At 39.1% G+C, this 17076-nt stretch overlaps 1 protein-coding gene across 3 annotated transcripts in view; it reads left to right on the top strand.

The window, feature by feature from the left end:
* The window catches only part of ST3GAL6 (ST3 beta-galactoside alpha-2,3-sialyltransferase 6), a 124281-nt gene that overhangs the window by 75078 nt on the left and 32127 nt on the right, over positions 1-17076 (top strand). For all 3 annotated transcript variants that reach the window (XM_063448858.1, XM_063448840.1, XM_063448851.1), the window contains one exon: positions 10251-10351. In XM_063448858.1, coding sequence (XP_063304928.1) covers positions 10251-10351 — 101 coding nt within the window. The remainder of the gene's footprint in view (positions 1-10250; positions 10352-17076) is intronic.

Below are 17076 nucleotides of genomic sequence, written 5' to 3' on the forward strand. Positions count from 1 at the left end.
AATGTGTGAACGCATAATATCATTGTGGACTTCGATCCACAAATGAATTGTAGAAATTACGAATATATCTCTCCCGCTTCAACCAAACATTTTTTTTTTTTTTATTGGATCTACTCTACCGAGCTCGAAGCGAAAATTAATAATGCATATTCTCTTGACAGCTCAACGCTTAATAGCTAGAGCGTGGAAATCACAAATGACCCCTTCTCTTTCCACTTTATTATTGGAAATCGATAAACAGTATACATACAAACCCTTAAATTATGCCAACTCTCCACACATCAAACAGGTTGTAGTGGCTTGGATGGAGTGGAACACATGGAGATCGGGAAACCCTAAGGGACTTTGAGAGGAGAAAACTCTCAGATATATATTTAGAACAATACCACTGTACCCTTATCCTCTCCCCTTCCCGCCCTCATACTTTTCTTTTTTTCTGTATCCCCTCCTTTTTCCTTTGTGTGAATACATTTCTTAAAATTAAAATTAAAAAAAAAAAATCACCACTATCTGTACTGTCTTAAAAGCCAATGTTCTACGCAAAAACAAGGATTTTCATCTAGACCAAATTTTTTTTGTTTGAACACTATCTATTGTTGGAAGCGTATGAAACGCCTTGGCAAAATCTAAGTAGATCACATCCTCTGCAAAACCCTGATCTTTACTTCTACGTACAGGTAGTCCTCATTTTACGACTTACCTGTTTGACTACTCACATTTACGACCAGCTCTCTAGCGCGGTTATTTAAGGAATTCACCACATCAGAGAGCTGGTCTATGTTCGGGGAATTTTCATAAAACCATGCTGATTTTTGATAATAACAATGTTCTTCCCAATGAATTTCTGAATATCATTCCTTAATAAACCTTTAAATACTTTCCCAGCCACAGAAGTTAAGCTCACTGGTCTAAAATTAACATGCAAAGATTTTTGAATATAGGAACCATATCTGCCTTCCTCCAATACTCCGGTACAATTCCTGAGAGAAAAGGTTGGCTTTTATTGATTTTTATACTACAAGGTGGCAAAGGCAGTAACTCCTCTTTAATTTCAAATTCTCACCCGAGAGACATAAAAGGAGGACAGTTTATCCCTAAAAAAATGTCTGGTGATTTTTTTTTTTTTTTTCCTCTTTATGATCCGCTGTAACAAAAAACATTTTGAATAATGTGCACTCATGTGAAACAATGCCTGGGTACATTGTAGTGGGCCTGGCCTATAAACATTTATTTTCTTATTCAGTTAAGCCAGCAGGAACAATTAAGTTCAACTCTGGTGACTTTTTATTAGTATGCCATGTTAATTAATTAATTGTTTTTTGTTTTTTTATTGTAATATTTAAAAAATATATATATTTATTCAAGAAGTACTTTTTTCACATCAATTTGCATACATTTTCAGTTAAAAACGTGAACATATTACATTATGTAATAGTATACAATAATATTCCTGTATAACAATGCATTGAGGTTGGTCGTGAATGCATGGGTGTAGATATAGAACTTAAAAATAACATTGCCTGAGGTTTGTTATGCGCAATCGGACCAATAAAAGTAAAATACGAAGATCACATCAATTTGCTTAAATTTGCAGTTAGAAATGCGAACATATTGCAGTATACTGTGGCATACAATAATATTGCAGTATGGCAATGCTTTGAGGTTGGTCGCAAATGCATGGATGTAGTTACCAAACTTGAGTAACGGTGCCTCAATATTGTTATGTGTAAACGAACCAGAAAAAAGTAAATTACTAAAAACTAAATCAATATACTAGATTATCCAATGTCTAAGCAGATGGGCAGTTGTAAGCACTAAGCTTAAATAGGCGAGTTAAAGGGTAGAGTGCATGGGTAGCTCGCATGTTAGTTGACACCTGTGCACAAGTGGTTGCTGGCAATTGATCATGTGACAGAAGCGGTAATATTACATAGGCTGTATGACCCAACGCCGCTGCTGAAGGTGTAGAACTACAGCTTAGACTGTGTCAGGACTGTAGCGTGTATATCTCCTGTAAGGAATCGGGAAGGATAAAATGAAAAGCAGATGAAAAGGAAAGGCGGAGGGGTTTGTGGGATAGGGGCCAACGTGAAGATCCTAAGCCAAATCCTCTTATGGACTCCAGGCACCTTGGTCCAAGTACGTACGGCCAGGTTATGAAAATGTTTGTGTGTGTTGTGTGTGTGTGTCTGAAAGTGTGTGTGTGTGTGTGTGTCTGTGTCTGAAAGTGTATGTGTGAGTGTGTGTTTGTCTAAATGTGTGTGTGTATGTGTATGTGTTTGTCTGTGAGTGTGTGTCTAAAAGTGTATATATGTGAGTTTGTGTTTGTGTCTGAAAGTGTATGTGTGAGTGTGTGTTTGTCTAAATGTGTGTGTCTGTGTATGTGTTTGTCTGTGTATGTGTTTGTCTGTGTGTGTTTGTCTGTGAGTGTGTGTCTGTGAGTGTGTGTGTGTGTCTGTGAGTGTGTGTGTGTGTCTGTGAGTGTGTGTGTGTGTGTCTGTGAGTGTGTGTGTGTGTGTCTGTGAGTGTGTGTGTGTCTGTGAGTGTGTGTGTGTGTCTGTGTGTGTGTATGTGTCTGTGAGTGTGTGTGTATGTGTCTGTGAGTGTGTGTATATGTGTCTGTGAGTGTGTGTGTATGTGTCTGTGAGTGTGTGTGTATGTGTCTGTGAGTGTGTGTGTATGTGTCTGTGAGTGTGTGTGTATGTGTCTGTGAGTGTGTGTGTATGTGTCTGTGAGTGTCTGTGAGTGTGTGTGTATGTGTCTGTGAGTGTGTGTGTATGTGTCTGTGAGTGTGTGTGTATGTGTCTGTGAGTGTGTGTGTATGTGTCTGTGAGTGTGTGTGTATGTGTCTGTGAGTGTGTGTGTATGTGTCTGTGAGTGTGTGTGTGTCTGTGAGTGTGTGTGTATGTGTCTGTGAGTGTGTGTGTATGTGTCTGTGAGTGTGTGTATGTGAGTGTTTGTCTGTGAGTGTGTGTATGTGAGTGTGTGTCTGTGAATGATTGTATGTATGAATGTTTGTGTCTGTGTGTGTGTGTGTGTGTTTGTGAGTGTCTGTCAAATCAGTGAGAGTATGTTTGTGATTGAGTGTGTGTCTGTCAATGAATGAATGAGTGTGTGTCAGATCAGTGAGTCTGTGTCTGTCAGTGACGTCTGTGTGTTTATCATTGAGTGTGTGTGGCTGTTAGTGTGTATACACCACTGAGTGTAGCGTGGCGGAGCGGAGCGCAGTACAGGAGCTTCTGTTTCCTGTACCCGGCCAGACTGAGAGGAGGTGCTCACTGAGAGAGCACTTCCTGTCAGTCCAGCCAGGTACAGAAAACTGAAGCTCCTGTAGAGGGTCTGCTCCGCAACACTACAAGACAGGTAGGAGGCACACCAGGAAGGGGAGTGTGACCGCTAAGAGGTTGGGGGGTGCACCAAGGGACAGAGAGGGGAGGGGAGAGAAAAACCAAGGGACAGGGAAAAGAGGGGGGAGGGGAGAGGAACACTAAGGGACGGGGAAGAGGGAGGGGCTGGTTAGGAGTCACATAGGTGAAGATGTTAATTTTAGAGGGGGGGGGGGCGGAAAAATTCATCTTCGCCTATGTACCCAAAAATCCTTGCACCGGCCCGTTATGTACCTCGTGCCTTCCCCCATACCCCTGTTCCCAGGAAAGATAAGAGTAGTGTGAAGCCTCTGTGGGACCATCCCCGATACAATTCCAGCTGGCCCCCGGGGCTGCCGACCTCTCCACTGTCACGGATACCTGGTAGAGCCCCCACCATGAGCTCCTAGATAATATGGGCACTCGAGGGTCCACCCAGTCTATGAGACCCCCCTCCCGTAGAGTCCACCAACTGCACGGCCTCTGCACATCCTGCACCATCCTCCAGGCCCCCGAATCACCCAGAGTTAGAGGATATCCGACCTGAGACATCCTGGCCCACATATTGCCATAGCCTGTCAGCAGTCCCTCCTAGGCACCTGAGCGATGCGTGGGCCTTCCCCATGGTAATAATGTTGAGTCTTCTCATCTGTTTCCCGGCAAGGCAAGGATGGAGCTTCTGCAGTCGTAGCACTGCCTCTTATGCCATGGCTGGGTGGCACGTAGGGCCGAAGTTGTAACCAAAGTACTGCAAATGAAGGCAAAGTACTATTAACTTGTAAGTTGAGACATGTAATTTAAAACTGGAAAACAAGTGACCGTGATGACCCCCCCTCAGCTCCTGTGGGGGGAGCTGGGCCGCAGCGTGGTCTCTCTGGACGCCATCGCAAGTTGAGAGAGACAGGCACCTTCATATCGTGATGATTCACGGAGCACGAGCAGAGTGTCTCCAGCTTCAGCAGTAGGCTGCAGGCTCATGCCATCAAGTAGGCCCAAGGCTTCAGAATCCTCAAATTTGTCGGGTCTTCAGCCACCAACTAGTCTCCCTGTAATGCTTGCTTATTCCCCTATTAGAGTACATTAATTTGAGGGGCAGATGTTCGATCTGTGAGCGGCAAATCAATGTTTATTTGGGCTCAGGACCGGAGCTGCACGAGATGGCTTCCTTTTAGCTCGACATTGCGGCCCCGCCCCTTTATTTTTTTTAAAATAATTTGTTTTGAGCATTTTATAGATTCATGCCCTATAAAACACAATATAAAAATAAACTTTGGCAAAAAAAAAAAACAAAGCAAAAAACACATTAACCAAATCAAGGCAGAATCTCTCAAGGGTTTTATTTAGACCAGTGTCATCGTCCTTTATATAGCACCAACATATTCCACAGTGCTTTACATTAATTTAATGGGCATATTTATTGAGTAATTCTCGTACAGAAAATTAATGGAGACAAAATGTTAAGAATGCCCTGCTCAAACAAGTTTACATATCTTATGATGTCCTTTCAATTAGAAATTGCCTAGAAGACCCCAGCCTATCCTTGATCTCTTACTGAAAGTACTTCACACAGTGAGAAGCTTGTAATGCCAGCTATATAATAAGCTCTTGTTGTACATTGAACCGTACCTTTAAGAGCTATGTACTATACACAGATCAGCAATATTTAGTTTGGAGTTGGTCAAAATGTCAAGATTAGATTGTGTGGTGAAGAGATACAGTACTTGGGGCATCCTGTCATATCTGCACTTCTTGCTGACTCCTTGTGCTCTTTTATCTTATGACTCTAGTTTGAAAACCGACATCTGGCTCCAAATGTGTTTTGTTATCCTGCATCAACACAGTTCTCAACAAGTAAAGGTTTCTTCCTTCGTGGGCTTGTATAACCCCTTATGAAATCCAGTTCCTGTGTGTTTTATGAAATCGTAAACGGAAAATCATTTTGTGTGGTTAGCATTTTCAGAAGAAACAGTTAAGGTGTTTAAATACAATTGTTGTATGTTTGCATTTAGTTTTGCTGATCTATAAATGCTTTAGAATTGCATTATTTCTACAGTCCAAAGTTTTAGAATTGTGTGTTTTTTTTGTTTTGTTTTAATAGATTTGTACATTCACGTGTCATACTCTGCTGGTATGTTGTATCTTCAATATAATACAATTAACTAAAATGTAATAATCATGTCTGAGTGTTTTAGTGGGACAGTATTGCAAAGTTGCTTTCAGAGAGTCCCTCCATTTATTTAACAGTGACACGAATGGTGTCAGTCTGGTCCATCCCCAGCCACATATTTATACTTTCTAATATTGGGAGGTATACATTAATTTCTGAAGGCAACGTATATTCTTTTCTATTGATGTGTATTACATGGTGCACATCAGGAAATCTAACTTGTGCTGGTTGTCATTCTGTGTGGGCCTAATCTCGCAGTTTCTGTGTATCTAGATTTGCTGATGTCTCTTAACAGTTGCTGGTCTTGTACTTAGTAGTGCTGTTACATAGTAATGGGCAAATCGCTTCTTTTTTTGTTCTTATATCGTCCACCTCCTGCAAGAGCACCGTGGGAGCTATTTATAAAGTGAGAATCTGGGGGATGATTATTTTAGTAGAATAATCTCCATGGAAACAAATGGAATATTATTAAATTCATTCTTAGAATTTTGCCCCCCAATAGCTCAATATAACTATTCTAATGCCTGCTGAGGTATTACTGTGTTAAAAAAATAATTTTATTAAAGCGGCGCTGTCACCGTGTGGTATTTGTATATTTTGGAGATGTCGCCAGTTGGAGTACAGTGGCTGGGGGATGCTAAAGTGGGGAGTTATACTTAACTGATGCTGTCCCTTGCGTATGCTGTCATGTTTATGCTTCAGTTCTAGTACATATTACAGCAGGAGCTTGCGCATGCGTAAGAGTGTAACACTAACATATGTGGGAGTCTCCATAGATATTATCTGGCGGTGAACTGCTACCAGTGGCTGTGACAAAGTGACGAAACTTGATGGTGGCAGCCCTTAATAAGTTTTGTCAAATTAGGCATTTTCCATAAGACTAAGTGGGGGGGGGGGTGGAGACATATGGGACATATGTTAATGTTGACTTAAAGTGTTATTTATTAGCCGATAAGTTTAATGGAATACAAACATGTATTAATGACACTATAGTTCTCAAGTAGCTGTTTAGGTGACTTCGCTCTGCATAAAAAAAATGATTTTGAGGGGATTAATGATTGATGACAGAAGAATAAGAAAAACTAGGAGAAGACTTAATCTATTATCAACGGTGCCAGCAGTGGGAAATAAAGCTTCTAAGGTTGTGGTTTGAGTGTATGTTTAAAAACAAAACATAGCAGCAATACGTTTATATCAACGTTATGTGAGTCCAAGTTGCAGAGTTATTTGTAACTTGTCCAGCATTTAACTTTTCAAGCAGTTTAATCTCCCACTGTATGAAACTTGATAAGTATCTGGGAACAATACCAAACCAAGTAGGTCTGACCATTTACTCTCTCTCGACCCACTCTTCACCACTAACAACTTAAAATGCCATGCATATATCATTGAAATTGGTATGGGAGTTGTATCAGCAGATTTTAGCATGGTATTCAAAGAAAAAAATGTAAGTCTTAATCACATTTGAAAAGTGCAACTCCCCACTCAGAATGGCATTTATATTGATATATATTTATATATAGTGGGGAAAAATTGTGGTTGAAAACACCTTCCACCTGAAGTCAGTGGATAGTCAATACAATGTTAAACAAATATCTGCGCACCAGTCAAGCCATAAGGCTTGCTTTTCCCACAGAAATCACAAATATGCAGTGATGTTACTACCGCAAAGGATGCTGGGTGGGAAAATGCAAATTAGTTTAACAAAGAATCACATTTTTGCCTCATTCCATGTTAAACTTGGATTCTTTTGAGTCTGTGTACAGCACATTACGTGGAAGTTTTTGCCCAGGTGAGGTGTTTTTAAATAAAACTATTACACTCTGTGAAACTTGAAATCGCTGTTTATTGAATGAAAGAGAACGTAAAATTTTGTATGAATTATATTCTAATATGTATCCTACATAGTGTATGGCAGGGGGAGGCAACCTTGGCACTGCAGGTGTTATAGACTACATGACTTCTGATGCTTTCCAAGCATTATGGGAAATGTAGTCCACAACATCTGAAGTGCCAAAGATTGCCTACCATTGAACAAGATCTTGAAGTCCCTTGGCTTGCCAGTATGTTTTTTTTTTTGTTTTTTTTTAAATTTAAGTGAGTTATATTGCTGCTTTCTGCTTGTGTTATTGATGGGTATTGCAGTTTCTTTGTAATGTTGTATTTGTGTGTATGTGGGCTGTTTTATTGTATCTGTTCATGTGTAACCTGTGATATTGTGTAGGATCCCTATAAATGTGGACTGTGTATGGGGACTCCTTGTGTAATTGTGTGTCTGGATGCTATGTCACATTGTGTGTTTGGTGGAATGTATATGTGTAGGGCTGCTTGTGGTATAGTATCTGTATGTTTGTGTGTGGCCTATTTGTGATATATATATATATATATATATATAAATATATATATATATATATATATATATATATATACACACACACACATATATTATTCTGCAGCTCTGTGTATATCCTGCAGTGTGAGTGGCTTCCCTGGAGTCCAGTGGGGACCAGGCTAGCCAGATACAGGTGAGGGGCAGGAACTGCAATAGCTGCTACGGTCTGCTCTACTCCAGTGTGGTTTGCCATTCACAAGTGTTGGGGAAAGTGATCTGAGATTACTTTCTCTAAATGCTACCATGCAGACATTGAGGACTATCCCTCACCACCTGTATTCAGATATCTGCTAGTGCAAATCAAGTCCCACTGGCGCTCCTGATAGGGCAGAGCTTGTTTGGCTCTGGCAGCCTTGAGTACACATGCCGTAGTTTTCTGAACCCTTGTTTAGGTTGGCAGCTTGACAATGGGTGTGGGTACATACATTTTGCTGTAATCTAGGTGTCTTCTTTTACAACAAAGACTGTGGGTAGCCCTTCTCAGCTAAGCCTCTCCATCCACCTTTACCCCTTTCAGACAGAAACAGGGTGTTGTCTCTATATTTTGCTCTGCCTGTTGTATAGGTATCTCAGTGGTCTCTTCCCAGGGTATCTTTGTGTTGTGCCCATCTCTGTGTATTGTACGGCTATCTCTGTATTATTCTCAGCTCCATGTATTGCTATCTCCTTATTGTATTGGGTTCTTTGTTAATGTATGGTTATCATTGTATTTTACTCAGTTCTGTATTTTGCTAACATATCTCTGTATTGTCTATTAAATGTACTGCTGCAAAGCAGTTAAACAATGTCGAGGTACAAAAATTAACAACAAACAACCCCCAAACCACCTACAACCTCCTAAAATAGAAACATAAAATACGAAGTGTGTATGTGTCTCCAACAGAGCCAGCAGTTGTGAAAATTGAAAAAACAAAAATAAATGGATAGCACTCTAGGACTTTGTTATAAAAATGAAAGGTAACTTTTATTTATCGACCCTGTAGTTTTTCCATTTAATTTTTTTTTCATCAGGACGGAGAGACTGAAATAAGATACACTAAAAACCTCAGTAAGAGAATCTAAACATGCAAGGTTGCACCACACAGCGTGATAAATAAAGCTCACGGAAACACAGTAACCACAACAACAGTGAGTTCTGTTACTAAATAGTAAACATGAAGTGAAACAAATGTAGCCAAGCACACCAACAAATGAGCTTCAGTCTTTGGAATATTACCAGCTAATTTGCCCCGTCCAAGGAGGTACCAGTATAGTTCAGTGTCTTGACTGTCTAGACTCCATCCCCTCCGTTTTCGTCGGTCTCCACTGCCTCAAAGTCCAACCAGTATCTTGTACTGCAAAGGATCATGTGAAGAGAGTAACAGCAGCTGAGTTTTATGGAATACAAGTTAAACTTACTGTAAAAGCGAGTCGCACATATCCCCACATACAGCAGTAAATAAGGAGTCCCTCACTGAATGCTGTGTAAACACTAACTTTATACATATACCAGTGTACTACATAAAATATACTTAATCTAACAGCATGGATTTAACCCATAGAGTTAGCTATTCCCTGCAAGGCCTTGCACAACACAGAAAAGTAATCATAATGTAAAAGTATGACCTAATTGGCAAAAAAACAAATGAAAGTATATGTGTATATATGCGTGTATGTATAAATGTGTGTGTGTGTGTGTGTGTATGTGTACATATATATACACACAGTGCAAATGTTACTTCATGTTTACAGCCCGTTTACAGCTATTGCCAGTCTCTGTCCTATATGTTTCTGGCACTTAGACACCGTATTTCAAATGTCAGCAGATATAGCTGATGCAAGAGACACAGTAATTTAGCAAAGAATTATACAGTTGTTTTTTTTTTTGTTTTTTTCATCTGAGGAGATGGAGGTTTTTTTTTTTTTTTTTTATGTTTACTGTCATCTAGGATACTAATCTAATTTTAACAGAAATACATCAAATAAATTTTATGGGCAACCGTACAGCAGTGAAGCGATTAATTGTGGATGAAGATGGTGGCACACCATGCGACACTTTGCATAGCTGCTTTAACTAAATTTCTGTGTCTTGGATACTTGTAGCTAAACTTGCTTGTTTAAACCAAGCACTTATACATCATAGACAATGGTTCTCTCCAACATCCACACACTCACAATAGTCACTGCATGTAAATAAGATTAAATGTAAGAATTAAGAGTCTTTACTGGTCATTCATTTGGCAATCCTGTCAAAACATTGTATACTGTCAACAATTCAGCAGCAGTTATTTTTTTTTAAGGTTGTTTAGAGACCTCTTTAATATTTTTTTTTCTTCTGTCTCTGCAGCATGTCTGAAATTGAGCCTTTTCTGTGTGAAAACTTTCGGAAACAGTCATTGGATCTTGGAACCAACAAGCTTGACCTTCCGTATGGGACACGCAGGGGAGGTGTGTGCTAGCTCTTTGCATAACAGGCAAACAAAGGATTTAAATCATATCTGCACACATTACTAGAGATACAATCTCTCCGTAGATACATAACCCCACATATATTTACATATAACCTCACATACATGCACACGATGCAGATCCCCACTCCATATCTATATTTAATGCAGTCACATTACCTTGCGTGGATATACAGACATTAAAAATACAACCCTGCATTAATACACTCAGTGCCACTCCTTTTACAGACACTACTACAAACACACTATCACATATACTAACTTACCCTCTTCAAAAATGCAATTGTTTCTTCACACACTCCTTGTACATTTGTACATGCCCTGACACTCCATACACATACACCTTTAAATTCACACATGCACTGACGCTCCATACACATACACCCTTAAATTCACACATGCTTTGACGCTCCATATGCTTACACCCTTAAATTCACACATGCTCTGCCGCTCCATACACCCTTAAATTCACACATGCTCTGCCGCTCCATACACCCTTAAATTCACACATGCTCTGCCGCTCCATACACCCTTAAATTCACACATGCTCTGCCGCTCCATACACCCTTAAATTAACACATGCTCTGCCGCTCCATACACCCTTAAATTAACAAATGCTCTGCCGCTCCATACACCCTTAAATTCACACATGCTCTGACGCTCCATACACCCTTAAATTTGCACATGCTCTGCCGCTCCATACACCCTTAAATTCGCACATGCTCCGACGCTCCATACACCCTTAAATTCGCACATGCTCTGACGGTCCATACACATACACCCTTAAATTCACACACGCACTGACATGCTTCAAATTTACACCATAATTTGCATTTACAGATGCCTAATTCTTCACACACTTTGAATCCATACACAATCTGACAGTCTTAACAAATCCAACCCTACTTTAACAAACACATACCATACATTATGTGAACAATAGAAGATTTCCAAACAAATTGTGTTTGCACCCATGTGTTTTGGTAAATAAGTGTTTCTTTTTGATAGAGGTTTGGGGAAGTAAAGCTGCCATTCCAACTCAATTCATTCTTTGTTTTGCAAAAGATAAGGCGTTTAGGTTTTGTTCTATGGAGATTATCTTACTGGTGTGATCAAAGGGTGGAACGTGAATTGACTGGTGCTAATTTACTCTATGTAGGTTACAAGAGCATTACATCATAGATGCTTGAGAGACTCGTCAGAATAATTGATGGTCTGAAAATGTACTTATTGAGGGGATATTGGGGAAGTTTAAATATATATATATATATATATATATATATCTCAACAATTTGCATTAAGCTTAATTTTATTAAATGAACACTCCGGACACCATAACTACTTAATCAATAAAGTTGTTATGGTGTTAGGAGGTCCCCTTAAATGACCACTATAGTGCCAAACTCGTTTTCCCACCGGGCTGGAGGAAGGGGTTAAATCACTTACCTTTCTCCAGCTCTGGGCTCCCTCGGCGCTGGTGACTCTCCTCCTTCAGACATCGTCTGAATGCGCATGCGCCACTAGAGCCTCGCGCCCATTCAGCCAGTCCATAGAAAAGCATTCTCAATGCTTTCCTATGGACCCTGGCGTCTTCTCACTGTGAAAATCAGTGAGAAGTGCGGAAGCGCCTCTAGCGGCTGTCAATGAGACAGCGACTAGAGGCTGGATTAACCCTAAAGTAAACATAGCAGTTTCTAGATGTACCTGGGTGCCTATAGTGGTCCTTTAAGGGAATAAACCATTTTCAAACTCCAAACCTGTGTAAATCAAACAGTGCCCAAATTATATGGAAACACATCTTTTCACTCATATTGCACGCTGTGCGAAACAGTGTCCATCTTATGCTGTCTGTGTTAAACATCAGACTTGTACGTTGGACTTGCATGTATGTTTTGTGAACCCATTGAGTAACACTGCAGAAAATATAAATAATACGAATACATTTTACAGTTTGAGTGTAGATTATTTGCTATCATGACTGCATGATCACTCTCCATCTGTCCCTCCATCCAATTTATAAATGTTTTTCAGTATTGCTATAAAATGTCTTGCACTTGCTATCTTGCCTTTCTTATAAATGAGAGGAGCATTAAGACGTCAGCTGTTTTAAAGGCCTGTGCGAGAGCTTTCATCGGATACTGAAATTCTATTTATTGGTGGCACTGTGGTCATTGTATCCCCATGTGGCAGTGAGAGTGCAGAGTGTCTTGTTCACTTAAGTATGGACAGTTGGAAATTCAAAGGAAATTATAGCTGACTTTGAGATTATTTTTTTTTCCACTATACAGCTTTTTTAAACCAAAATTAGAAATTGGCTAATTCAATTGCTGACCATTATTGTTCTGTAATGGTTTTGTGTCTGCAAGATTGCTGGACGTCCACGATCCTATACGTTTCTGTGATTAGTGTCTACATCATTAGGTTTTTGAAATCTGTCATTTCAATTTGAGATTAGGAAAATTAAAGCTTAGGCAGCATTACGACAAACTGTGACTTTGAATCCCTGTCCGGTAAAATGCACACATCCAAGGGTACATTTTTTTTTTTTTTGTATTGCATTTACACCATGTGACTTACTAACCTTCCTGTTTCACTTTTAAAAAAGTTTGATAAAATGTAAAGGAAATCTAGTGTGACCTATGTTCATTTTTTATTAAACCGTTTTTACACATTTATTTAGTCCAAAAGCATAAATAAAACACTTAGAGAAACTCATTTTAGGTACATTCCCTATTGTTTTTTACATTTCCGTTAATATTTAATTACTTGCTGTAATATGCAGATAGCTCATATTACTGTACTTCATTACTTATTGACCTTGCAAACGTTGCTATAACAATGGAAATTTTATAGTTTATCCTTATCTGAGATTATAATAAGCACCTCAGCATTGAAAATGCAGATTTGTTCTGGTTAATCCTGTACATTTCACACACAGATTATTGTCAAATGATGACACTAAACACTGTGGTCTATCAAGTTCAAGGGATAACAATAAGTGTTCTGTACTGTGTCGCCACCCTTCCTCTTGAAACCTGTTTTATATCTAACTGCTATATACCTCACTACTGGCTAATGACCGTTCTCTTTTAAGTAGAATTTATTAGCTATTTAGTGTCATCTCGTGAGTGGTTCACAGTATTGAACCCGTATATGGAGTTGCTTATCTGTCCAATTACATTTCACAGGTCCCCTATCCTGCAATCTATTCAATCTGAAATGAGTTTAGCTATAGCTTTTATTGAAAGATGTATCTTGATTCTTGGTTAACTTCGGTTTTACAGGAGTAAACATTAGGTAAGGATCTTAGGGAGATGAGTTAGGCTTATTTTATTGCATTGTGCTGGGAATCATGGACATTAGCTGCGTTTAATTAACTTGTGACCATTCTCAGAGCTGTGGGTATTTATTTTACAGTTCTTATTTAGCACTCTTATCCAGAGAGCTTTACAATTTATGTAAAATTACCATAATATGTCTGATAATACAAACGGGATAAATAATTAGGTGATTTGCAATCACTATGCTTTGAATGTGGAGAAAATAGAAGACAATTAGTATAAAATAAGCACAGTATAGAATAGTGACAAACTGCTTGATAAGAAGCAAGACGTCTGGGTGGAATCTTGGTCAAGTGGACCTGCAGAGAAGGCAAGCTGTCATTAAGGAACATTTATTGGAGAAGTGACCAAGTTATAACCCAATTTGAATCAATTTGAGTTTCTATGGGCTACAGGAAGAAGTCTGGGTGGTGGTCACACTGCAGGAGATTAGGGAATAATGGAGGATGATTTGGTTAGATATGTTGGGTTGAGAGGGATTGGGTAAGGAGGTTAAGGGGAAGAGGTGTATAAGAAATTTGTTGAAAGATGATAGAGAGGTGGAAGATTGGATGTGGGAAGGTAGCTTGTTCGAGTAGTAGGGAGCCAAGACGAAAAGTGAGCGGAATTGTGATGGTGTGCATGGTTGTGGGGGCTGGGTAAGAGACGTGGTGGTAAGAGGATGGTTTGTAGTGTAGCAGGAGATGAGTGAGGTGAGGTGGGGATGAGCAAGGTTATGGAGGGATAAAAAACAAAGAAAGAAGTTACTTGCGCACTATCCCAAATCCCTAAGCACATTTAAATAACTGGAGGTTTTTTAGGATCACTTCAATGGCCATAATGGAGGGACTTGAACATAAGGGTAAAGCATTTGAAGAGAGATCGCCGACATGTTGGCAGTAGCCAGTTGAGCTTTTGAAGAATGGATGGGGCATATTAAAAATTATGTGGGCAGCAGCATTTTTGATTTGCTGAAGTGGAGTAATGGAGTCTTGTGGAAGGCCAAGGAGAAAGGGCTTACAATAAGCCAAATTGGTGAAAATGAGGAAGTGAACAAGGAGTTTTGCAGAGGAAAAGGTAAATAGCAAGTGTATTTTCTGAATATAAAATAGGTCGAATGACAGACTGCACTGACAGTGGCTTTATGTTTTTCGTAACATATTGAGACATCAAAGATGACTTCAAGTCTGCAAGTTGTGGGTGAGATAGTGATATAATAGAATGAAAGTTATAGAAAATGGTGCAGGGAAGAAGAGTACTTAAGTTTTGGATGGGTTCATTGGAAAAACAATTGACATCTGTTGGGCAACATCAGTGAGGCATGAAGAGATTAGGAGGACTGGGTGTAAAGGAAGGAATGAGAAAGGGATCTGGATGTCACCTTAAATGGGCATTGAAGCTAATAAAGGAAATTAGGTCAGACAGAGGGCCTTAAGAGGAAGCAAGGGAGTGGTCCAAGAAATGAACGCTGCAATAAGCTAGCTGGAGAGGGATCAGTAGTGGAGTGGATGCATTGTTGAAGGAAAATATATAGGATTGATCAGAAAGGTAGGATGAGAGCAGTACTAGTGATACCAAGGTTGGCCAAAGGGAGTAGAAAAGTTGAATGGCCAGTGGTGTCAAAGGCAGCGGATAATTCAAAGAATGAGGATAACCGACAGTTTAGAGTGTTGTGTTTTGGTTCGGAGGTTATGGACAGTGAGGGGCATGGTTTCAGTTGAGTGAGAAGGCTGGAAATCAGATAGTCTGGCAGAGAAAATAGAATGGCTGTAGATGAAGGTGGATCGCAACTAACCGTTGTTGCCCACAGCATCTAGGTTCTGATAGGCTCCTACCCCATTGGAGTTATGGAGGCATTTTGCACACTTCACATTGCAAATAATTGCTCAAAAGGTATGAATCAAATTCAAATCTCCTTTTATTTGCATGACTGATATCCGTAATTAAACATATGATGAGGATTTGCTTCCTTTTTAAAGCTATTCTTTGTACAGTGGAAATGAGTTATTTATGATTCTTATTAATTATTTAATGTAATAAGTCTACTCATGCAGATTAATTACCTTTTACCTGCATTGTTCAGTGTATTCTGACTTGAAGCATCCGGTTGTATCCAACACCATGATTAATTTTCTTACTTGTTGCTCCTTCTGTCTATAATGGTAATATAAAAGGCTGCATGCAGTACAATGCAGTTTTCATGTGTGTACATCCAGTTCTCATACAATATAGATGACGTTTTTGCAGTTTGAGATGTGCTTAAAAGAGCATTCCACAGTGCCCTTTAAAAAAAATCAAAAAAAAAATCACTGTTTAGTAGATAAATCCCCAATAAATACATGTGTGCATTTTTCATGCATGTATTTATTGGGGTTATACCTTAATAAAGCTTCTCCCATTCCCCCCAGAAGAAACTGTCATTGAGAAGCCTTTGAAGCTATCCCTCCATGCGCGCACGTGCACCACATGGTATTCAGTGTGTTTTAAATAGGTTACTTCTCACACATAAAAAGCTGCAAGGCAAGCGTTGCCTGTGTGGAGTGGTTTTTTCGTTTTGATTACTGCAATTTTGCAAAAAAAAAATGACATGTAGATTTTTTTTTTATTTTTTGGTTGATCCTGTACTGTATAAAAGTGTTGTTGAAAAGTGACTCAGAGCTGTAAAAGGAAGGGAGTTACCATGACAATATGCCTGCTTGTTGGACCCATTGAGTGGTATTTGACTCACTTTTAGTGCTTTGTACCGTTTTTTTTTTTGTTTTTTAAACTCAACATTTTTATACATTTTTCCATAAAGTTTGAATCTGCATTAGAAATCAACACCATTCAAGTTTGTTTGTTGATTTTTTGTTTTGTTTTGTTCATTGATTCTTTGTTGTTTGCATAGTTGTTGTGGTTTGACTTTAGCAGAGCTAAATGCTTGAGCTTGCTGTGTGTGACATTTAATCTACTTATTTTAGGATAGGGCTACCTCTTTACTCATTTTGAAATAATGTAAAAGTCACATTATTTATTCAGGTTTTTTCGCTCGGAGTGTTTTTTTAATGAAGAGGTACACTTTGTAAGCCATTTAATAATAAATAGTGTTGAGATAATTTAAGAAAGGCAGCTACAGTCTAGCTTGTAAACTATAGATGTAGCAACATGTCTTTCAGGATGTCAGGGATCCCTGATTAATTCCTACATTACATACAGCAATAAATATTGTTTACTTAATCTCCACTGCGCATTATGTTCTGTAATTTATGGTTACTGCTTTCTAATGTTGTTTGCTAATATGCATTGTGTGTGCTTTTGGAATACTGAACAATCTTTTACTATAGTCACTTGATCTTCACCCGTTTGTATCCTCTTTGAACTATTAGAATAATAAATAATATCTGGG

Source organism: Pelobates fuscus, chromosome 1, assembly GCF_036172605.1.
Source record: "Pelobates fuscus isolate aPelFus1 chromosome 1, aPelFus1.pri, whole genome shotgun sequence".
Taxonomy (NCBI): domain Eukaryota; kingdom Metazoa; phylum Chordata; class Amphibia; order Anura; family Pelobatidae; genus Pelobates; species Pelobates fuscus.